This window comes from Lagopus muta, chromosome 8 (assembly GCF_023343835.1).
Source record: "Lagopus muta isolate bLagMut1 chromosome 8, bLagMut1 primary, whole genome shotgun sequence".
NCBI classification, from domain to species: Eukaryota; Metazoa; Chordata; class Aves; order Galliformes; family Phasianidae; genus Lagopus; species Lagopus muta.
In genome coordinates, this window is record NC_064440.1 from 5,516,902 (window position 1) to 5,542,502 (window position 25,601).

The window sequence follows — 25,601 nt, forward strand, 5'->3', positions numbered from 1 at the left end:
CTTGGTGTAACGAGCTGAAGTCAATTACGGAGTTAAATTGGGAAAGGTTTGACCCGATGTCATTTATATCTCCAGTCATAATTAACACTTAAAGTTCAACTCTGTGGCAATTTTCTTTTAATAACACTTAAAGCGTATATAAAGCTCAAAGAATTGTATAGACATGATGGAGGATGACTTGAGTGGATGCCAGGATTTCAGCTCCCATAATTAATCCTCAAAACACCTTTGCAAGGCAGGCAACATCATTCCTTTTCAGTTTCTCCTTTGAAAAGAACCAGGACTTGCCCATTGCATCCCCAAAGTCCTGGAGATGAGGTCTGAGGCTTTTCAGTTGTGAAAATCAGTGAGCTCCCATCTTTTTTGCCATGTTATATTTTAAATTCTAAGATTATGGACAGATTACTTGTCAAATGGCCTGTTTTTTTTTTTTTTTTTTCCAATTAGAAGCTAAGCAAATAGAGAAAAAAAAAAATCTTCTGCAACCACGGAGTTTGCTTCTCAGTCTTTCATATGAAGTAGGAATGGTGCTGGGAGAAGAAACGTGCTCTCAGGCTGAGAACTTGTAAGCTGAGTTTCATCTCGTTGCAGATTTTTATGGTCAAGATATAACTCCCTGAAAAGCAGGGCTTTAAAATGGAAGTGCTGACAAAACTTTTAAACTACAACAGTGGAAATGGCGCCGCAATAATTTATAATCTACAGGCAGCTCTTGGATTTATTATCGCAATGACAAATGCACTGTCATTGTTAATAGGATATTTCCCAGCAAGGACTTCTTGTTATGCAAGCCAGGTTCACTATGTCATGCAGCATGATAGCAATAAAGTCTACAAGAATTTGTAATGAACTTCAATTACTAATAGATTATGGTTAATGGGAAATATGTGCAGTAAAGATATGGGTTTTTATATGCGCCTTCTGGTACTCTACAAGGCAATGATTTATGCTACAATTTATGTTAACATTCTCCAGTTCGAAAAAAGCTTAAATTGGTGGAAAGCCACTCCATCCATAACAAATATTTAAGATAATTTTGCACATCATGTAAATGAAGATGTAAAATTAGATATTAATCCATTTCATTTTAGCATTTGTATTTTTATTAAAAATGAAGACTTTGCCCTACTGTGTAATGACATTAAAAATCCTATCATGGGCTACAAGCATGAATTACACTGATGTAGAAATGGCGACAGCAACTGAGCTGTAAGTACATTTGTTCAATTTGCTGTTGTAATTAACAGAGCAGCGAGAATATTTTCCTAGGTATGATTTAAAGGCACAGACCTGAAGCTGCTCGCACAGATGTATGTGATGCAGGAAGGATGTACCTGAGAAGACCAGGATCCTTACTGATGTGCCTTTAACACGAGCTGCCTGAAGCCTTTTGTGTTTCGGTCTGCTTTATGACAGTGTAAGGCCATTGCTCTTAGCAAACCTGTGCAAAAAGCATATAAATACACCCTATAGGTATAAATGCAGCTTGCAGGCATGTGAGTAAGGCAGACCTGGCCCACTGGCCCCCAAGGGTTTGCAAAGAGTGAAGTCTGGAAACGTGCCTTTAAGAAGAGAAGGCTGCTGGCTGAGATAAGGTGGGCTTTTTGAGAGGAAAGCAGATAATTCCATGTGGAGAGCACACAGGTAAGATCAAAACTGCCACACAAAACCCCAGTCTGTGTTGGGGTCAGCCTCCCCAGGCCTGCTCTGGAACAGCAGCATTCAGTGCAATTCAGGGTGATGCTCACATGAAAATGTGGCGCTTCAGGCTATTAGGAAAACATTTGAGAGATATACAAAAGAGAGATTTATTTAAAAAAAAATGAATATAAAATTGTCTTTCCCCGCACTCATTTCCTACTAAATAATACTGGCAGCATTTACTTTTTGGAAATGTTTGTGTTACAGATTTAAAATGAAAAACAATACATTCCTTATGTTTTCTTTTGTAATTCAGCCTTCCCTCAGCCCAACAGAAGCAACCACCTATGCAGAATGAACTTCACTGCATTTTCTCCCTTTTTTTTCAATGAAGTTCTCCTCAGAACTCAAAACCATGGCAGAGGATCCGACAGTGTGAAGATAAGGAGTTTTCCTCTCCAGCTTGGGTGACGGTGCCATTTCCCCAGTGAAATCTGCTTTGAGACAAGGCTGCATTTAAAGGCACACACCCATCAAGCGCTCCATGTCTCATCTTCTGAATCACCTTTCCACTTCCCTTTTTGCTCATATCCTCCTCTCGTCCCTTCAGATCCTCTCTGTTGTTTACCTTCTTTTCCTGCTCAACCGTGAGGTGGGACCATTCCCAAATTTTCAGAACAGCCCTCCCCAGAAAACTCTAAAATGCCTGTTTCTGCTATTTTGAACCTGTGAAAAATCACAGAATGGGCCGTGCAGCCGTTGTTCGCTGTTGTTGTTAGGCTTTTTCTTTTGTTATGGCATCTTAGGGCCTCCAAAAGAGACATCACTTCTTCCAGGGTCGGTGTGGCAATATGCAGAGGTCATTGCCTCCACGAGCACCACTTAGAAGAGGTCGTTGACACAAAAGAGCTATGGAAATAGCTGCAGCTTTAATTTGTTTTCCATTAGAGGCGCGTGCAGGAATCTGTCCTAATGAGAGATTTTCTTTCTATCCCTTTCTGGCACATCACTGTAGCAGCTTATAGATGTACCGAGGTCTCCTAATGCAGGAATCTATGTGAAAGTGGCAATAGATATTATTCTGTTCAACAGCGGAGAAATGCTGTGGAAATGTTCTAAAACACGCTGGAATTAATATTTGATCACTAGGCAAAGTGTGTGTTTCAAATAATTCAGCCTAAAATGAACAGAAATGGGTATTAATGTCTGATGCATTCTCCTGTAAATCACCTCAAATCTTCAATCATCCACATTATATTGGAAATACATATGTAGAAATAAAACATTATTTCATGCCACTGAAGCATTAGCTAAAGTACACCGTTCTCAGACTGAACCGAGCTATTTCAATGGCAGACATCACACCTGTCCCCCTGGATACACCAAGCATTCAGACTATTAAAGTCATCCAAGCGGCTGTATTGCATTCCACTCTGCGTTGCACCTCGGAGAGAGCGCTGCACTTCTTAAAACCATGAAAGCATTCAGCAAAACAAATACATTGATTACCAGAGCAGAGACAGCCCCAGAGGGTGAAAGGGCTGGGGAAGAGAAGTACGTTTTTGCTGGACATCTTCTACCATGTTCTGGATAGATTGACCTGGCGTGATTCCACAGACAAGGAAAGAAATCCCACTGAAATTTGTCACTTCAGCTTCAGGGTTTATTTTTATGTCTTCCAAGTTATAAAGCTCAAAACATGAGCACGGCCCTTTGCAGCCAAGCTAGTCATAGGCCACAACCAGAATGCCTATGTTTTTAACAAAAAATAAAAAGCCCCTCCATTACAGCAATAGCTGATTCCTAACCAAGGCTGAGCACCAGTGAAATCCACTCCTCCAGTTTGGTTGTCAACAATCCTCTGCCATGACCACCTTTATTTGCTTCCATCTTTCAGTACCAGTATGGACCCAGTACCCAAAGTGCTTTTACAGCCCAGCATGTGTAGCTGCCATTTATATGAACCACAGGGAAAGGACACTGCTGTTGCAATGTCATAAGAATAAAGTGAAAATGCAGCAATGGGAAAGCAGTGCTATCACACAGCGCTGCACGTGGAGGCAGGAGCAGGCAAATGTCACACATGCAGAAGGTTTATGTCACTTTTGTGGTAACTGGACACATGAGATCTTGAAGTCACAACAAGCTTAAGGTATTCAAGATATTCAGCAGCCACCCAAGCAGTTGGTTGTTTTAAGGCTCCAGTCTTGAAAGTGGCACTGAGAAGCTGTAATTTGTGTACTTTGCTGAGAGTTTTTAAATGCATATGGCATAATCATGTATAGTTCTTGATTATTTCTTAACCATCAGCCAGAGGAAGTGGTCTCGTTTCTGCAGTGTTTGAGCTGATGATCCAAGTTATATCTGATTATACCATATCCACATGATAAAACACAATTTACTGCTGAGTTACACCTTCATAGATTACTACAGAATTAATCTCGCTTTTAAAGATCACTTACAACAGCAGATGTTAGTAATGATTTCTTAACAGACTCCAAAAAATAAACGATGTAAATTGAACCATTTGTAAAGAATTTTTTTTTCCCCTACTTCAACTCTTAATATTTTATATCTCATCATTCATTTTTCTCAATTCAGGGCTCAACCATTATCACACTCATGTTGTTATTAAAAAACACCTTCCCATTTCTGTTTTCACTGCATCCCGGCTTTCTTAATTCTTCCAGTACCTGCTGCCTTAGTTCAGGAGGAGCATTTTTTGAAAACTCACAGGTTTCTGTCAAGAAATCCAGCAACAGCTCCCCATCGTTGTCCCCTTCAGTAAAGCAGCAAGTTATGTCCATGTGGGATGGAAGCTCATAGATCTTGTACTTCAGCCCAACTGAATCCAGAATCCCTTTGATATTAGCAGAGGATATGAAAATGCAGAGGTCATCTGTAGGAAAGGAAGAACCATACTTTGTCCAGAGTGTTTCCCAGCCACTGGTTTCTGAGAAATAAACCAAAAGAAAAACATTCAGGAAAAACACTATTTGAACAAATTATGATGTATTTCTTTTTTCAGCTGTTGTCCACACTGCAAACTGGGGCTCCCAGAGTTAGGACTCAAGCCATGAGGTACAGTGGAGACAGTTGCTCCCTCTGGAGTGGGGCTGTGGGAGACAGGGGACATTCACCAGCTAGCATATCCAGCACCTTTTGGTTCTCACAGTCTTCCCTTTTCCATGTCCAAAGTGTTCCAACTCTTTTCCACCTATGTGTGCCAATGCAATGGCCTGTGTCTCTCAGGGACCTTCTTCTGTAGTCCATGTATTCAGCTATTCAGTGATATCTTCTTGAATTAAACCGTTTTCTAGATTTCTGTGTCCATTTGGAAGACCTTGACAGTAAACTATTTACCTGTTGCATTAAATACACAGGGTGCAAAGCCCTGGTCACATTAACCATGCAGTTAGACACATGGTAGAGAAAATTATTGTAATAGAGCCTGGAATGAAGCTGCACCATCTTCCTTCAGCCTTCACTCCCACCATGGTTACACACTGTGGGGCATAGGCAGCATGCATCCCAGGCAGTCCTCCCAGTGGTGCCAGAAGGATGCTTAAGCTGTATATTGTTTGTGCTGTGCAAAGATTTCAGGGCTGTGGTTTAGTGGGGATGGTGATGTTGGTTTGACAGTTGGACTAGATAATAATAATATTGATGGCCTTTTCCAACCATTATGATTCTATGATGATGGGGCAGGTAGGAAAAGGCTCCTGCAATCACCTCCAGAAGAGCCCACACTAAGTCTCCCCTCTTCTAAAGATACGTTTTACAAAGAAAACCAGTGGGGTAATCTCAAAACTCCCCAGATACATCTTCATTTCTTTGTTTTCCCTCATCCAAGATCTGTGATTCAGCATTTCTGCTATAAATCATTTATAAAAGGATCACCCAAAATGACTGGACAGGATGAAAATACCTTTGAGCCTAATGAGCAGCTCTTGAGAGTTATGACTATAAATCTCCCTAACTGCTAAAACCAGTTGCTTGGCACTTTTGCAAATGCTTTATCTGCAAGCAGTTATTTATAGCCAAATAAACAGTTTAGTGTTTAGAAGGGCTTCGATATTTTCTTTCACCTGGTGGAAATTGAATGCAGAGCACTAATAGCAGAAAATTTGCTGGTGTCAGTGTTGTATGACTCGGTGCCATCTCCGAGCTGAGCAATTATACACTACCTGAACAAAGCATTATTATAATAGCTCTCGATAGGCTCAGCATATGGCACTACTTTTGTTTTCAAGGCGATGTAAACACATTTTTAAAATGTGTTAAAAATAACACCATACAGCTCTTGCAGCTTGCCTGCTCTCCCAGCAGGGATGGAACAGGCGGCATTGCAACCTCCACCGAGTGACCGAGCCCTCTGCTATCAATCCTATTCCCAGAATGTTTTTTAATTAACACATCCTAATGTGCTTGTGTTGGAAATGGCACTACCTTCTTTTTTTTTTCTTTTTTTTTTTAATGAGCTTTGTTCTGCTTATCTTTCTTTCCCTTTTTGCTTCAGTTCTCCTTCCTTTCTCTATACAATTATTTTCCTCAAGGTTTTCCTTTCCCCCAGCATTTTCCATTCCACTTTCTGACCTCTTCCTGTAGTCTACACATTTCCCCAGACACATTGCCATGTCCCAGTTTAGTGAGACTAATTCTGATTCTCAGAGGAACCCTATTCACTAATTGCACCTGCAGAGGAAAGAGCTATTACTGGGCACTTGTGTTTGTAACTTCCTCTATCTGAACACAAAACAGTTGAAATTATTTATGCAATCATTGGGCATCACGTGTTGAAGGTGTGAGGAGGAGAAACAGGAGGAACGATACAAGGAACCACCTGGCCCAGGGAAGATTCCCAATAAATTTCATAAATTCAAATTTTTAGTGACATTGATTTTGAACAAACACACGTTCCTCCCTGTATTCACATTTCATGAACATCAAAAGGGACAGGTTAAGCAACTGGAAAAGAATTTCAATGATAGGCACTATAACTATAGGCACCTAATTAGCAATGAACTGATATTATTATTGTTACTCAAAGAACAATAACAGTAACTCAGATCATCTGAGATACAGATTTCTTGTAGCAAAGTGCTTGAAAACACTCTAAAGCAAAATCGTTTTGCAGAAAAACAAGTCAGAGAAGTGCAGTTTCTCTGTGGAAACTTCATGAAGGCAAAGAAAAAAGGGAACTCCATCAAATACATTCCAGTTTGAAGATATAGCCAAATTCAATGAAATCACTTAAACCTCTGAGGAAAAAAAAACAAAACAAAATGCAATAAAAAAAACCCCACTGACTTCCACCTAAAAGAGCTATATTAAGGAGACACATAGTTTGAAAAGAAAATGAGCCACATGTGCTCCAACAGCTGCTGTACAGTACAGCTGAGCCCTGCCTTAGCCGTTTGCTTAATGCTGCACATCTCCAGGAGCAAGACAATGCCTTTGGCATTGAAAACCTTTGGCAGAAAACAGCTGCAGCAGAGCTTGAAGTGGCTCTTACTCCATCACTGGCAGAGCTGCAGGACAGGGAAGGGAAAAAGGTGAGAGAAAGGTGTTTTGTGCCCACAGAATGGGCTTACTGGCTCACAAAGCCTTCAGCTTTCACAATCTGCAGCAAGGAGCTGTGCAGGTACAGACCACGTACAGATTTCTGTAGATGCAGGTGAATGGGCACTGTTTATTCTAGTTTCCCTCTATAGGCAAAATAATGTATTGCATACAAAAATACATACTGCTTTCTGGGAATCCCAGAGGTCCCGTGGCTTCTACCCTACTGAACATGTCATGGAGCGACTCTCACCTGACACCAGAATGATGAGGAGCTTTGCCTGTGCATCCAGGAGGCTGTGGAAGTACCGGATAATTGCAGGGATGTCTTTCACATAGTACAGCATCTGGGAAGAGCAGAAACACAGAGACATGGTGAGGTCCTGGAGAACACTATAACTGCTACCACAAGGTAAAAGGAACCAACAGGAGCAACCCTGGTCTTCCCTCATTACTCCCCCACACCAAGCTCATGTTTCTTCATTAATCTGAGATGAAAAAGCTTGCCTTCCTTAGCTGTGAGGACAGCTTGACACAGCTTTGGTATACTTGGAAACATAAAGGCAATTTCACAGAGAGGACAAGGGACTTTGAAAATGCTAGTTACAATGTGTTTTCAGTTGACTGCTGCCCGCAGCCTGGTAAATAGGACCACTGTGCTAAAAGCTGCTTTGCTGTAACTCATCTTTCATTTTTGCAGTTTACTTCTGCTTAAGTACTTTAAATTATAGGGAAATAAACTCACCTTTCTTCCCCCAGAGAGGATAATGAAGTTGCATATCTCATGCTTGCTTTTAACAGCCAAATCTTTGACAACTTTGATGTTGCTAACTTTTACCTGAATCATGTGAATGAAGTCCCATTTTTGAGACTTCTTTTCTGCCTTCATTCTCCTTTCATATTCATTAGCTGTCTCCTCATGCCAGGTAAACTTTACATTGTCGAGGTTTGAGGTGGCAGCCACACGTTCTGAAATATGGGAGAAGACAGGACAGAGTTAACTCAATTACAAATATGGGATTAATCTATATTCAAAGCCTTAATACATCCAGAGTCATGTTGAAGGTTTTGTTACCAATTTAATACAGCAACAGCATTCTTAAAATCTTGAACCTCTGTGTGAGAAGGGAGCTCCGGATCTTTGTAAGGTGAAGTCTTTAGAGTGTCTGATGTTTCCCCTTTGCACCTTCATTTGGTTTCCCCTAGTCTTTATCTGATAGAAAAAATAAAAGAAACTCTTTCACATGGCTGGTTCAAGCTGCATTAAAAGATGTTGGTTGGGACAAATACCAAACGAGGCCCCTTCACTGGGGTGTCATGCAACACTCACATGGCAGAGCAGAAGCCAAGCTGTGCCGAAGGGTTTCCCAGATCTGACTGAATAAATACAGGAACTTAAGGATGGAGGAATAGATTCAAAGCATAAGTTATACTAATGGGCTTGGCTCCCCACGGCATTTTGTTGCTTTCATAGGAGCAAACTGTGGGATGATTTTTTATTTGAGGAGACACTGGAATACAAATGTCCATCTGCTGGCATATGGAGCTCATCTTGCTGTGCTCCTGCTTAGGGCTTAGAACTGCTCCAGGACAAAACTAGCCCTGATGCAATTCCTGTGCTTCGCTGGAGTTAACATAAATTTAAAACTTAAATGGCCCAAAGGCAGACTGAGCCTTAGCTACAGAACACATGTTCAAAACATGATTTGCTAACACCAGTGCCTTTACAGTGCTAGTCACAATGTTCCTCCTTTGGGCTGTGGTTAGGATAAATCCCAGTCAGACAGATGAGAAATGCTCCATCAGTTCTTATCTCCCCTCTTTTATGGCCAGAAATGGGGCATCCCTTTTGGATGCTGCTGCTGTAACTCTGCTTGCTTCCATTTATCAGTCACTGGCCATAGCACTTGCAGTTCAGATTTAATTTGCTGTTTTAAACTTGGGCTTCCTTCAGCAGCGGTTCATATCACCATCACACGTAATCTGGTGCAATCTTCTCTAGTTCAATTGCTATGCAGTCTGCAAGGAGACACTGGGAAGGAAAGTGAAGTGTGTGCCTAGGTTGGTTTTAAAGGCAAAATTTCAGAAAGGACAAACTCATTCTGATTATGGGAAGCTTTTGCCCAAATATTCGTCTGAACCCAAGATATATCACTCTAACCACATAGAAAACTTGCTTAAATTTTATCCTTGTTTCAACCCAGATTGCTTCCTTGGCAGAAGCCACCCACAGGCCATTGACTTATGGCTCTGTACTGGGCTGGCCACAGTCACACCATGTTGCTCAGGATATGAAACCGAAGCACAGGCCAGGGTCATCAAAGGGCTTCATCCCAACACTGGCAAGGAATGAAGGAAAGCCTCTGCCTGGCCACAAGACTGTGAGAAGAGACTCCATCCAATGACACTTCCTAAGAGGAAGCTCAGTTTGTCATCACCGCAAGTCCCAGGAAGAAAGTTTCTCTTGTGAGCTTGGCTTCTCCTTTCCAAGGAGAAATGGTTAGGCAGAAAACAGAACTACGGAATCCTCAGAGGCACAGATAACATTTCTAATTCTCCGTGGAAAAAAGAGCTCAGAAACTTAATTAATGATACCTACTGGGGACATGATTAATTACCAAATAAGAAAGTTTAAAGAGAGAAATTCAGATGAATATTTCATTTCTAGTTTAGCATAAAATTTAAAATAAGGACAGCATCTTATATTTTCTTTAACTTTCTGCAGGAAAGAAACTCACCAAAACGGAACAGGATTGCCTGTGGGTGGTAGAAGGTGAATCTAGGAAGATGCAGCTCAAACTCAGCCTCATGTACGCTATGGTCCACTGCCCAGATAGGACAGCAGAGCTATGTGCTAGTGCCCAGACTGTCTGATAAACACAACAAATTCTGGTGCCCATTCTTCACCATCTCAATCCTGACAAACATAAAAGCTACTGGGAAATGATCTTTTCAGAGATCAGGTCCACAAGATAAGGAGACAGGTATCAAGAAATGATGCATTTCTGGGGATTATTGTTTTTTTCCACGTTCATATTCCTCAATTTGCCTCATGCTTGGAATGCTCTTTTTTAAAGAACCTTAGCAAGAGTAAGAATTGAAGATTTACATTGTGGTTTTATAATCTGCTATTTACTAGAGGAGCATTTCCAGTAAGGCAAACTGCTGATGAGATTTGCATGTTAGCACCATGTTCATTCAGCAGCAGCTTTCTGGCAAGGCCATAATTACCTACTAGTAAAGCCAGGTAGGTGCTAATCCAGCAATAAACCATGAAGGTAATCAAACTGCAGACTGATACTTAAAGCTCAGTTTGTAGGGCAATCTAAACAAAACATACCTGCTTACACTCTGTCCTTGTGAAATATTTTGGTTTCCTCCATTAATGTGAGCCAGGCTGCCTGACTGGTGGAAAGAAATGAACTTTGCAGTGTAAGAGACAAAGGTTTTTATGAGAAAATGAATGCTGAAAAGCAAAGATGGCAGGGAAGCATAGAACAATGACTTTCATAACTTTTAAGAGCCAATTTTCTGGCAAGAAAGACTTTGAATGTGGGGTCATCTAGAATTCAACTCTTTTTAATGCATTTAGAGTATTCAATGTAATTTTAATTTATTTAATGACAAAATACCTTTGTACTTGAGGATTTGATCAGCACTTGGCTCTATCACCTCATTGTTGATGGTGACACCTGGATAACTGGCTTACACAGCTGAGATGATCTGCAGGTCAATCTCACCTAGGGAAAGAGGCAATATTGCACAAGAGATGAAAGCAAAGTTCAGGTAAATAATGTCTCCAGCACCACAGAGCTCCAGCAATGCCCCTATTTTAAGTCTGATGCATGACATTTAGGTACAGAACATGTACCACATAGGTATGGTAGTGCACGGAGCACAGAGGTGCTCTGAATTCTTAACAGATTGCCACTGAGGGCTTTCCTCTAGCCATTGCTCTTGGCCACATCTTCCTGTCCACCATATAGGAAGCTCAGGGAGATGATGCTCTTGACTGAGGGATGATTTATGGCTGGTTTGAATGGCTTTGTTAGGGCATACTTCTGCTTATTCTGCTAGAATGTATGCAGGTGAAAAAGACAATAGAGGAATAAACAGATGGAGCACAATGTAATGCGTACACAGGAGCTCAGCCCATCACATGGTCCTCCATTATTTGGGTCCAGTTAACCACCAAGAGCTCTCTGCCACCTTCTGGCCCCAGGCCACAGGTCAGAACAAGATACTCCAAACCAAGGGTCTCACGTGTCATTTAGGCCTCAAAAACTTAACAGAAAAACCTAAGGAAGAATACAACACTTTCAGACTTGTGAGTCTTTCATAAAGCAACTAATAGCACCAAAATTTACTTGACATCTTGGCTGGTAAGTTCTTTGAAGGAAGGGAAATTTAATTTCCGAAATAGCATAAATAGCTGTGGCTTTGCTATCACTGCACACCCAGTATTTTGTTGGAAAATCAGAGCTAAGTCAGTCATTTGCAGGCGTCCATGGTAAACTCTGGAAAAACAGAATTTGTAAGTAACTACTGCAATTGTTTGTTTATTTTGGTTGATTTGCCAACTTCCTATAAAATTGATTATCCCTTTGAAAAGGCTGTGCAGATCAGAATTTAAAAAAGAATTAATTTCCTGTTACCATATGTGAGTAGGTTAATATATCCCCTTCCACTCTTCTGTGGCTAAACCACCCCTGTATTGTTTTTAACCAAAAAAGCACCGCTTTGATTCATAACTTAATCCACAGCCTTAATTGACTTCAGTTAGCTCTTTTATATGCAAACAAGTGTCCTGAGGCATTTTACAGTCAAATTTGCAGCAGCTTGCATTATCAACAATTTGGCAATTAGGCTATCCGAATTATTTAAACTCTCCAACACAATTACCTTTTAAAGGCTACCACTATGTTCGCCATTAAGTTTCTAATTAAACATTTTACGTAACGGGATAGTTTATAGCACAGTTGCTACTTTATTGCAGCATTGATGACTTTTATGGTTTTTAAAGGTACAGAGTGCTGCGCACTGGAGTGTGAACTTAATAAGGCAGAGGCTGTAGGCAAAGGCAGATGCATTAGATGGGCAAGGGTAATGGGATATGATGCTGCATTAAATGGTTTGTTTTTTTTTCTCACTGTGGAGAAAGTTCACAGGACATGAAAAAGTGGGGAAAAAACCTTTTCCTTCAGTGCTGCCTCCCTGTGAAGTATAGGGGATGAGGCCACAGATGCTGGCATTAGGTTGGGGATTGGAGGGAGTTTGCTCTGTCTGCAGGAGGGACAAGCTTTGGGTCAGCCTTTACGTTGCAAAATGAACATTGACACATTATTGACTGAACACCTTCCTCGCTAAACTGGAGTGCCCCTGATTAAGTAATTAAGCACCTTTCTAATTGAGTAAAGTGTTCCTGTTACAAACAGCATTTTATTGGCAGACGAGTGGTTTCCTTTGATTGGAGAGAAATGTTTCTGCTCTATCACACTATTTTCTACTTAACACCCACCATTTACATACAATTATTTTTACTTATTAGAAGAGATCAACAAAACTCAGATTAATCCCTGGAGATAGTATGACCGAAGCATTTAAATAAACTGTTCATATAGTCTTAATGGGCTGAGCAGAATTAGGAAATATAAACTTTAATTAAGAAGGAACTTAAGCAAGAACATAATGAAAAGAAGCCACTGTGTGCTGCTGGTATTGTTTTTCCATCTAGTTAACTTCAGCCTTTTTCTTCTGATATTACAGATCACAAGTGAAGCCTGGGCAGCAGACACCTACACCTGTAGAAGACTGAAATCAAACTGACCAGGAGCACCATGTCCCCCACATGGCTGTAAGGTGCCAGTTAGGGCAAAGTGGGACAAGTATAACAAGGGGGAATGGTTTTAAACTAAAAGAGGGGAGATTTGGGTTAGAATTTCTTTCGAAATTTTTTACTCAGAGTGTGGTGAGGCCCTGCACTGCTGCCCCAAGCTGTGTGAGTGTCTCACCCCTGGAGGCATTCAAACCTGATTAGATGGGACCCTGAGCAGCCTGATCTGGTATTGTCAATCCTGTGCATGGGATCTTTAAGGTCCCCTCCAACTTAAGCCATTCTATGATAAGCACATACAGGTAAGGCTGGAGGTGTCCACAGCTGTGCCATTAGCAGATGGCAAACCGGAGAAACATGTGATGGTGACTTGGGTTCATGTTTGGCCCTGTTTTTTTGGGGGCCAGTAGCTGCAGAAGGGGCTTGTGCAATGGATGTGGACCATGAGAGTTATAGGGGAAAATAATTGAAAGGAAAAAAAATACTCTGAGGAACCTAACTCATGCTCTTGAGTTAGGGTTTTTTGCATGGAAAGCCAGCGGGCAGTTCAAACCTTTCTGTACTCAAGAAGTAATGTAGCAGAATGAGAGTTCATTCGCCTCTTCCAGACGACTTTTTGAGAAAAGCCTTTACTGCAATTTGTATAAAAGGGTAAAAGCATATCAATAGTGAAGCTGATAGCATACCTGCTCCACCACCGACACTTAGAATATTGATTGCAGACTTCCCGCTTCCAATACTGCAAAAACAATTACAGATGTTAGGAGAGCTGACACCAGAGAGATTTACACCCACTATACAAAGCACCGTGCCCCGTTAGCTTACCAGCCCTCCATTACCTTGCCAGCAGGCCTGGCAGCTGCTGCTCCACAAACTGCTTCATGGTCTGGTGCTCAGTAGACTTGGCCAGGAAGACACGGAAGCAGCGGACGTAGCGGCTGAGGTCTGTCATCAAGCTCTTCATTGGGGACCCCATGATGGATCCGGGAGCTGCACACAGCAGAGAGGGAAAAGAGCTCTGCTCCTATATCTGGTGTCTCAAACCAATGATTGGGGATGGCTTGACATATCCCCAGAGAAAGATTTAGGCAACAAACGAGGCCAAATGCTATCCAATTGATTCAGGACAAATTCTAAGCAACTAAAGAATGTGGGGAAGATGGGGAAGCTAGCAACAGTAAAGAGAGAAATCCTAGCAAATGGTTTACAAAGCAGGGATAGTCACCACTAGGGATACAGCAACATCTTATGGTCCGCAGGGAGGCAGCAAGTTGGTTAGCAACATCTTGTTGACTTGCTCAGTAGTTTGGCAGAGGGAGTACTCATTCTTCCTTGGAACATTTTGGGTTTTTATTCTTTTCCAAGCATCTTTTTGATTGCCAGGCTGAGCAGTTGTTGGGTAATGGGCTGTTGATCATGCAATTGTTGCATGGTGGGCTGCTAGGTATGCACATTGACTGCATGGTAGTCATCTCCTCTGAGATGACCCCCATAAGTCAGCTTGAATGCCTAAAAAAAACAGCCAAAAAGCTTTCTCCTTGTCCCTCAGCCATATACGTTTATCTTGCCACTGTGCTTATGGTAACCATTAACCCCAAAACTTGTTGAGCAGGTTATGTCTCAGATGGGTGCTGAACAAGCTTTGAAGCAATAATCGCTCCAGCTTCTTATACTTGGAGAAGGAAAAACAAGCTATGGATTGGCGCTAGATATAAGGGTTTATCATGTGGGTGCGTGGTTGGATGGCTGAATGAAGGACTTTGCTCTTGTCCATGTGCTGTTTAAAGTGCATTGCGGAATGTTGCAATAGGAGGCATAAATCGGAGCAGCAAATGGAAATATATTATTATTAATCTCCATGCCTGCTTTTTTTGGCTTCACTGACACAACCACAAGCCAGCAGTAGGTCTTCAGATGCTTGTTAAATAGAGAGAAGCTCCCTCATGCCTTGGAGGCATGGAGGGCTCAGAAGGGCTGGGCTGGGTTAGCAGAGTGCAGCACGTGTCTCCAGAGATGCTAGTGGATGTCTTTATTGCTTTTTTTGAACCTTTTGATGTTCTTAAAGGGGATGTTGGGGGTAGGGTTGAAAAAAAAAAAAAAAAACCTGTAAAAACGCACTCTGTATTTTTTAGTCCATGTGAAGATAATGGCACAATTCCCACAGGCAAACTAGAGCTTTCCTGAAAGCCACACAGGTTGATGGGATGGATGTCAAGAGCCCTAGAGCTGGGGCAGGCAGCGTGTTTCCTGGACACAGCAGGAAGGACTGAAACCATAGCTCGTGTCCATCACATCTTGTCCTCAGCAGGAGGAAGAGGAGCCCTGCTTCTCCCTACAGGCACCTTGCACGGGGCCCTGCCTGTGACTGCCTTTGCTCCCTGCTTCCCCCTTCTGAACCTCACCGGTTATTTTTATTGCTCTCGCTGGACTTCTCTTGTTTCTTTTCAATGATAATAACAGCTGCCAGGCTTTACTGGCTGTCTTTTCTGCTGGTGCCAAAAATAACGTCCAGCTCATGACACGTGCTCTTTTTGCATCCCAAGAGCTGCAGCCCTGCACGTCCCAGAGGCTCTCACAGGAGGCATTCCCACTATTCCTCTTCTTCGAGGAACCACATGCTGCTGCCAGAGCCCAGGCACAGGCTGTACTGTGCTGCTTGCTCAGCCAGAACAACTCCTCCTAAGGACAGCCACCACAGCAGACCCCCACCTTGTACCTCATCCCCTCTCACACAACAAAGATACTTTCTAGGACAGAATAGAAAACCAGATGAAAAAGATGCTGGAAGAACATGAGAACTTTGCTCGATGCCAAGTGCTGGTTGGCACAGCACTAGAATGTGATGGGACCCCTGAGCACAGAGCTGCCAGTCTGCCCTATGTGAGAAACAGGGAGCAGCTTCCCCATTTACCTGGCTGTCTGTCAGCTCACCTCTTTGCTTTTTGCTTTCATTTCACAAAGAAGCTTCATTGCGTGCTGCTAAAATATTTTACAACCTTCAATCTTGAGAAAATATTTTGCTCTTAATGAGAGGAGATTGAGACAATCAACATTTCTTGTCCAGCTCTCTGCTTCCTGTGATTCAATTTGCCCACCCTTTGCTCTGCAGTCTCTAACAAACAGCTGAGATTCATTTTCATGTTATGTGCACTTCAAGGAATTTGTCTCATTTATTTCATTATGTTTTTGGCTACCTGAATTTGTCCCATCTATTTCATTATGCGTTTTGCAGTTTGAACCGCAGCTAGTGAACTTCAAAAGTGAGTTTAAAAAAGAGAGAGGGACAGAGAGAGGAAAGGATTGGGATTTGGGGGTCAGATTGCTAGAAATTGATTTCTAGAAACTTCTGGATGTTCATTTGGGTTTCCCTTTGCAGGAGGTTTGGGACTTGTTAGTAGGGGATGGTGCTGATGGAGGATGCCAGTGCAGCCAATGCCCATGCCTGGTACTTACATGATGGGACTCAGTGAGCAGCGGCTCCCTCGGTGTGGCGTAACATCACTGTGATGCATGTGCTGCACTGCTGTCCTTTCTGTGCCTTTGGTCCCACCCTAGGACACGACGTTGCAGCTGGGAGGAGGTCCTGGGATGTGATTCTGGGCTGCAAGCACTGCGTGGGGAGAACAGAGGACTTTGGCTGCAACTCACACACGTGCTGTCCCAGATCACCGCTGTGCACAGCCCAGCTGGAAAGGTCAGGGAAAAAGGGAGAGAAAGGGAAAACAAAGTCAAATCAGGTCCCTCTGACCTGTTCCAACACCACAGCTGTGATTCTCTCTCTGTGTCTATGTGTGCAGTTTCTCTGAGACGTCTCTGAGCCTTTCTGTGATTCTATAGGGGAGATTTAGGTCAGGTGTTAAGAAGGCAGCTGGATGTGGCTCTGGGCAGCCTGGTCTAGTGGATGGCAACCCTGCACCCCTGCATAGCAGGGGGCTTGAAACTAGATGATCATTGTGGTCCTTTTCAACCTAGGTCATTCTATGAAGAAATTCTTTACTCAGAGGGTGGCGAGGCCCTGGTACTGTTGCCCAGAGCGGTGTGCTGCCCTTCCCTGGAGGTGCCCAAGATCAGGCTGGATGGACCCTGGGGCAGCCTAAGCTGCTAGGGGAAACCTTGCCCTCAGCAGTGAGTGAAACTGGATGATCAGTAAGGTCCCTTCCAACCCAAACCACCCTGTGATTCTATGATCTCTGAAGGTTCTGGGATCCAGCCAAGGCTTGCTGCTTCACAAGGCACTTGGTACAGGGTCAGAGATCTAGCAACACATTGATGGGGGTTGAGGTGACCAAGAGTCCTCAGAAATTGGAAGTGGCTGTCTCAGTGTGCAGCACTTGGTAACATACAGATTTATTTACAGTTTGCCTACAGAAACCTATCGTTATAGATTACTTTGCTTTATATACGCTTTTCTTGCAAGCAGCTCAGATTTTGCTCATCCCCTATTTTCAAAGGCTTAAGCACACTATTTTCCATATATATCCACTATTTTCACAGACTTGCTAGCAGTGGTTTTAATCCAGGGAGTACAAGGGCAGTGGACCCATGCCTGTTATCACACTGCAATTTGGTGTTGATAGCATTAATAGCATACAGCTCATATTATTCACTATTCCTTCACATTTGAAGTTAAATGAACAAGGTTTGCTCCTGGACTTGCAGCGAAAAAATGAACTGTTCACAGAGGAATGAACTATCTGTGTTGTAAAGGACATATCAAATAATACCAGTAATATTAATAATCCTACTTTCAGAGATGCAGTCAGAGGAAAAAGAGACTGCAATGTGACATTTAGCCAATAGTTTATCAAGATAAAAAAAAAAAAAAAAAAAATCACATTATCAGTTGCAAATTCTGATTGAGCCACTACTGGGAACTGTGCTATTTTCTTGCTGTATTATCCCTCTGCCCGTGCAGGGCAGCAGCTCCAGAGCACCTGCAGTGAAGGAGCCAGGAGCCAGCACCCAGCAGCACAGGGCCCTGCAGCACACCGCCTCCATCCACTTCTCTCCTTCCTCCACACCTCAGAGCAGCTGCAGATGGACCAAATATCCACTCCTCGAGATGCACACATTTGTTGGGCTCCCCTCTGGGTCTGATTTAATCACGCTCAGCCCCATCGATAACAGCGGGAGCGAGAGCGTCGCTTAATGTCCAAAGAATTATTTCTGCTGTCTTCTAATAAAGCACGCTGATGTAGGCAGGAGTTGATAACACGATTGCTGCGCTAGGGTAGCAAAATCTCATTTTACAGGACAACTGAACTGTCAGTGCCAAAGAGCAGACAGGTTATTGCTCATGCTCCTCCAAGGTTGCTTTTATTAAAATGGAAATTTCCAAAGCTTTGCATGCACACACAGGCATTGAAGTCCCTCCTGGGGCTGGTCACAAGGCTTTGAGGATTTTCTCTCCCTCCCCAAGCACCATGTAGACATCACCACCTTACACCAGACCTGTTACATGCTGTATGCCTCCCACACCATCAGAGCAGGTTTCCTGAATGTGAGGCAGCAAGGCACCAGCTGGGCCCAGCCAGGGGTTGTGCACATTCAGTTTGAGGCTGGGGAAGGGACAGATGTGCCCCCACCTTTTCTCCAGCGCTCAAACTGCTGCTCCAGGGCACTCCTGATCCCTAACACAGCACAAATGTGGGGCAGCAACTGCACCAAACCCAAATCTAGCTACCCAGAGCCATGAATTCAACAAACACATCACTCAATCTTCCTCATTACTCCTGGGAAATAGAAGTAATTTTTACAAATGTGTGCCTTGCTTGAAATCATTTTGATTTTTTTTCCCCCTCCCCAAAATTAATTGAATCAAAGATTGTTTGTGAAATATCTCATAATGGAGTGCTCCCAACTGCTGGCTCATAATTAGTGAAACAAATCAGTGCTCTGTCCCCAGACTGACAAAAAATATATTTACAGAGTATTTCAATAAGAAATTTGAAACTGAAATTCTTCAATTAATATCGGAAAGCAATTTCAGCTCCCAAAGGCTGGTCAGGGGGCTTGTTATTGAGGCCATGTCAGGAGGTGATGGAGGGTGCTGGGCACCTTCACTGCCTCATATCCTCATCAGAAAGAGCCGGTGGCAAGCGGTGGCATTAAAATCATGTGCAGCTCTCATCCTGCAGAGATGGCATGGATGGAGCAGATCAGAGAGCCTCTGCCTCACACCACACCTGAGCAGCTCACAGCTCACTTTTTGCTGGGACTTTAATGCCTGCCAAGAAGCCAGTTTCTGAGCTGGAGGAGCGTGAAGGACTCGACAAAGACCTGGCTGATGTTACGGATGTCATGGGAGAACAGAACTGTGCCAGGGAACATGAGCTGGGTTTTTGCAGGCATGGATTTTTGAAAGCAACAATCATTCATGATAAAAATGCTGTTTTTAGGGCATTCTGCCCTAAAGGTGCAGAGGAGAGCACCTGGTGCTACGCTCACCGGGCACAAGCCCTCCTCAGCTTCGCCAGGGTGCTACCTGCCCATAACAACATCAGATCTAAAAGACCCTGAGTTTCTGCATCATTAACACAACCAGCAGTAACGGGAAGAGCTTTCTTCTGTTTGGATGCAAACACACCACATCAACACGGACATTTTGATGCGAGGAGCCCAGCTGTGTTGGTTTAACTGGGCTGCTGCCTTCAGAGCATTATTTTGACAACTGAATATTCTGCTCTCATCTCCTTGGTGTGTTTCACATTCCTCCTAAATCTCTCTGCTTGAAGTGTAATATTTTCATGTCATTCATATCTCTTCCTGTGGGAACTTGCGATAAGCTTTGGAAACGGCTTAGACACACACACTCCTCTCAGATTGCAGTAGCCTCGTGCAACTCTCAGACTTGAAATCTTAGCATTAAGATCACAATAAAACCGTGCATTAGGAGCACTTAGACGTCTGTAATCCTTCGTTTGTGCTGAAGCCCAGCATTTAAATTACCCTGACTTGCTAAAAACTTGCCTCCCTACTTAGAGACACTGTCCTCCATAGAGGTCTTCAAAGATTTCAAAGCACCTGCTCTGTGTGTCCTTGCTTCAGCAGGGTTTGGACTAGATGGAATCAGAAGTCCTCACCAAATCCAACCCTTCTGGCAAAACCTGTTTTCTTACATTCATGCTCTCAGGCTCCTGTTTGTGGATGGAGGTGGCCAGTACCACATATTCCCACTGTGTATCTGCACAGCACTGAGCCTGCTCACCACTGTAGGCACTGCTACATGGACACCTGCAGCTCAGAGCCCTGTCTAGAATAACCTTGAGAGTCTCCATGGATGGGGCATCCACTACCTCTCCAGGCAACCTGTGCTAGTTTGTGCCATATTGGAAAAAAAAAACCACACACACACACACACACAAAAAAAAAAAAAAAAAAAAACCACAAAAAACCAACTTTGCCCTTTTATCCAATCTAAATCTCTCCTCTTTCGGTTTGAAACCATTTCCCCTTGTCCTGCCACAACAGAACCTGCTAAAGAGTGTGTCCCCTTCTTTCTTACAGCCCCCTCAAAACAAATTCAGAAGCACAAAACTAACTGTGTTTAGGACTGCATAACTTCTGAGAAATTGTTGCAAACCAGAGATATGAGAAATTATCTTCTTTAAAAATGCCAGATGTGGTGGGCAGCTACTGTCACATACAATTAGATGCTTGCATGCTGTTACACAGGATGGAAAGTGAGATGAGCGCTGACCTGCCAGTCCTCAGGTCTTTGTGCTGTGCCTTGGCTTTGTGAATAGCCGTTCCTTAAGCTAAGCTACACTCGTAATGGGGTTTGAACTAGTGTATGAGTTTCAGAGCTGAGCTTACCACTTACTGCCAAAAAGAGTTGCAAATGTGGGATTTCACAGTGAAATATCAGCACACAAACAGCTCTTCCTGGTTAGCACTTATCAGAGTTAGGTGCACAGATCATACAAAAGCCTTGCAAGTAGCAAAATGTTACTCAAGCAAAAACATACAAAAGCTGTTCATTGATTGTGCTGTCTTATTTTTTAATTACAACTTAATTTGGAGCCAACAGGAGTTTTGATTTGAAAGCTCCTCTCTGCAACGTGCTTTAGAAAATGGGTACAGAAAAGGCAATCTTACAGCTGTAAGTACTGTGTGCTTTCAGTCCCTCTGTGCAGAGTTGCTCCCAACTTAATGACTGCCACCTTCACAAGCATAAAGCTGAAGGTGTGTTTATTTGCGTTGAAGTCAGATGGGGAAGAGTTTTGTTTAGTTTTTTGGTTGTTTATCTGCACAAGGAGTGGGGCCTGCAGGTAGCCTCACCACTGGGATGCACCCAGATGAAGATGTCGTCTTGCTCCCCCTACCCCATCTCAAGCATGCACTCATCCCACAGCCATGCCCTCACCTCCTCACTCACCCTTATCTCCTGCAATGTCTCTGCTCTCTGCTCCCTTCCTGCCCTGGAGATTTGCAACCATTACCTGTAATAAATTTTCACACCGTTTCTATCTCTTGCCTCCATCCAGCTGGTGCCATTGTAGGCGGTTTCCATGCGTCACCGCTTCTTTCAGGCATCACATTCTCCTGCAAGATAGTGCACATCCATCTCAGCTGCCCGCTCACCCCTTTGTGCAGCCTTTATATCACAAGTTATTTAAACTCCCAGCTATTTTCCTGATTAAATAAACCCAGGACCAGCTACTCGAAAGTTATCAGGGTTTTATTAGAAAGCTACGTTACCACCTGCTTATTTTGATCCTCATTCACCTCTCCTCTCCCTGCAGACAAAGGCCTTGCGTTTCTTTTTATATACGTGAATTCACTCTTTTATTGGGCAGGAATCCTCTCTGCGATCTCTGTTCTCAGACAGTCCCACTCAGCAGGCAGTGTTCTGTGCGTTATTTGGCTTTGTTTTTTGTCTCTGCTCTGACAAGCCCACTGTGAAGTTTAGAGTGACAAAAAAAGGGGAGTAAGTAAAGGACTTCAGGATTTGTTCCTAATGTTGGGAACTCCTTGCCATGCTACAGCCACCTGCTCCTCCATTGCAGCCAGGCTCTGAGGGATGTATTTCAGGTTAGGATATGCAAGGATGGATATGATAGCTCACAGCTCCTACAGATAAAAGTTCTCTAGCTACTTACCTTCAAGGTATGCATGTAAAACACTCCTATTGACTGCCACGGCACTCAGAGCAGCCTTTCTTTTCCAAGTTGTGTTGGCCATCTGCACACACAACACATTGTTCCTTCTGCACCAGAGGCAACTGAAAAAAGAAATAACTTGTATACAGGACCTGAACATGCTGTGAGGGCACCTAATAACAGAGCCAACAAAAGTCACGCTGGAGATTTATCCACTTCATCCACACAGCCGCTCTGAGCACATCGCTCCCCACGCAGCCCAGGTTACACAGCACAAAGTCCTGAGCTGCTGCCTTCTCTGAAGCCAGCAGCCTTAAAGGTGGATGGAGAGAAAGAACTTCATTTTGTGAAACATTTGGGTTAATTCCTCTGGGATTTAATTGCCTTTTGTTTTGCTATTGTGCAAAAATGAAAGCGCTCAGTGGGAAGAAATGCACTGCAGATAAGCGTGTAAGAAAGGGACTGTGAGGCTCTCCGGGGAAATGAGAACCTCAGCACAAAGCCTTTGAATTATTCTAGGAAATAGGCTTCTGCTAATCACCTATTTTTTGGTTCGTTGGCCTACTCCTGTTTTGGGATGAATGTACTTCTTTGTCACATCAGAAATGGAATGCTAATAGGAGCATACTGTTAATATGGAGTATGCTGGTCCCCACCAAAAAGAAAAAAATTATGCTGTAAATAATGCTGAAAAGTAAGTCACCCACAATGCATTAAAAGCATCTGAATATAAAACTTCAGAGCCATCTTTTTCCAAATTGAGGTTTTGCAGCACAAGAGCAAGGCAGAAAAATTATCAAGGACGGAGTCCTTCTTTCTATTTTAATGCAATGTTATTTATTGCAAGTTGCCTCAGGAATTTCTTTGCTCCAGAACAAGCAGCAATCCTCCAAACCCACAGCATGGCTCTAGCTGAGGGCCCTGAAGCTGAGGTTGCTGCCACAAGGACAGAGCGAGCCAACTGTGCACAGGGCAACACAGCTGCACAGCCCAGTGCTCACTGACACCATCGTGCCACAGAAGTGTTTTGGTAAAAAAACACCTGCATCCTCCCTACTTCAGCTGGATGCACCCAGTTTACCCAGAGAAAGGTATCCTCTCAGATGTCCTAACAGTGACTGCTTAATTCTGCTGAAGTTAATGTAGAGAGTGTCTGTAATTGCAGCTTCCCAGCTTTCGTGATGAAGTAGGAGACTGCGTTCCGGCACTTAGGGCTATCGATTATTTAAACTAATGGACTGAGACTGATCGAAGCTGTTGCTGCAGCCAGGGGGTCCTGCCTTGTGTCTTCTTTTATGACCTCGATAGGAAACATCTCACACAGCATGAGGCAGGGAGGCAGCTCCCCCTGTGTGTCCCCTCAGTGCTGTGCTCCATCCCAATGCCCTAAGAGCAGTGAAATTGCACGGGCTTTCCACCGCACCGCCTTGGCAAAGCAGTGCAAAAGGTGGAAAATGTAAGAAAACACAGAAATATGTGAGACTGAGCAAATGTTTTGGGACTGGCATTGCCAAATTTATTCATCTAAGAGACTTCTAAGTGCTGGGATTCCTGCACAGCTTGCCTAGATCAGACCAACACACTCTGTCATATCACACACTTTTGGGGGGGTAATTTCAGGCCCAGCTGCAATTGGACATCCAATGCTGAAAGCCAAGTTGATTGGGTTTACCATTATACCTGAATTTCCTTTTGGGATACATCAAGTCCAGCCTTTGAATTACTTGTTTTTCTTAGCTAACATGAATCAGAAATATGGCAAAGAAAATTATTAGCCAGAGTTTATCTTTGTACCTCCTGTAGAACAATAAGAAAGGTGTGAAGATCCAACCCCTCTTGTACAGGGTTTCAAAGTGTTAAAATATCCTCCTGGGGATCTGTTCCAGCCTGCTTCCCCTCCTGGTCTTACACGTGATCAAAAGTACATTTATAAAGAAGAAGAAATCATTTAATGCACTAATTAGATTGTCCAACACGTTGCCTAGAAGTGTTGTGAATACCAACACTCAATAACAGCTGTGTCAGGCACATGTTTACAATCTTTATCCATCATTTAGCAAGATGTAAACAGACATAGTATAGTCTGATACAAACAGGACAGGGGAAGGTCCCCAGTATGGCCAGGATCTATCTGCAGCCCCTGTCTGGTGACATTTGTAATGCTGAAGGTATCGGCTCTGGTGGGACGCAGTTATCCTGTAGGACTCATCAGCAGAGCAATGCTGACCTCTGCTGCCTGCAAGTAAAATTACCGGTGAGCTGCGTTCTGAATTCCAGACCTACAAGCCTGGAGAGACACTAGAAAAGCTGACAGGGTTACAGGTCTGGGCCGAACCCCGTCCTGCTTGAGGCTTCTCATTTAACTCACCTGGATTACTTTAGCTTTGTTGCAGAAGCTGAACCACCAACGCAAATGCACAACACCAAGGCAGACTGGGTTTGCTCTCCTAAACTCTACGTAACCATAAATTCCTTCCAGAAACAATTCCCAGAGCAGCACCACGAGATTCCTCACTCAGGTTATTCCTACTGCAGCCAAGAGTGGCTTTGCAGCTTCCCAGGATCTGAAAACCTATCCCACAACCTTCATCTGCTGACAGTTAAAAGGCAAGGGAGAGAGATGGGTTTTAAGAACTTCCTGATGTTATCCAAATTTAGATCCTTCACATTTGGAGGAGGAAGAAAGAAGCAAATGGTTCAGTGGAGGTAAAGCTGGAGCAAACATCTTGCTAACAGTCTGCAATCCTGCCGAGCTCTCATCTGCATCCACCACATTCCTTATAGCTGCAATGAGCTTGTTTTACTGGAGAATAATCTGGGGAAGAGGAGGCTTGAGGACACTTCATTGCCCTCTACAGCTCCCTGGAAGGAGATTGTATTGAGGTGAGGGTTGGCCTCTGCTCCTAGATAACAGCTATAGGATGAGAGGGAATGGCCTCAAGCTGGGCAGGGGAGGGTCAGGCTGATTATCAGGAAAACCTTCCCAGAAAGAGCAGTAAGGCATTGGCACAGGCTGCCCAGTTGGAAGAGTCACCAGCCCTGGAAGCGTTCAAGAGCTGTGGAGATGCAACACTGAGAGACATGGTCAGTGAGCATTACAGAGATAGGCTGACAGCTGGACTAGATTATAGAAGTCTTTTCCAACCTCAATGATTCTGTGAAAATCTCCTTGCATTCATACACGTGCTGGGTCCATGGACAAACCCACAGCCCTCCAACTGGAGCCAACAGTGCCTGAAGGATATGCTGCGTAACACTCTACTGCTGCTCCTAGTCAGGGGGGAATTATGTCTGCCTGTAGTCAGGGTACTCTATCCTGGGACGTGTATTTCTTAGTCATTGTCACAAGGGCTAATTTATCTTTGGTAATTAGTTTCTGTGCCTTGGAGCAGTGAAGCGCAAATAAGTGTTTAACATTGATCTATTGCAGCACTTCACTGGGTAAATAGATGGCTGTGGTGCTG

The 25,601-nt window shown here is 43.4% G+C and overlaps 1 protein-coding gene across 1 annotated transcript; it reads right to left on the bottom strand.

Moving 5' to 3' along the window:
• Positions 1-427: 427 nt before the first annotated feature.
• LOC125697023 (histamine N-methyltransferase-like) lies at positions 428-21,496 on the bottom strand. The gene is given in 8 exon segments (XM_048953521.1): positions 428-4,594; positions 7,457-7,550; positions 8,042-8,172; positions 10,836-10,943; positions 13,723-13,775; positions 13,876-14,026; positions 16,490-16,646; positions 21,478-21,496. Coding segments are annotated over 6 exon segments (879 nt in total). The 5' UTR covers positions 14,013-14,026; positions 16,490-16,646; positions 21,478-21,496; the 3' UTR covers positions 428-4,238.
• Positions 21,497-25,601: the final 4,105 nt, after the last annotated feature.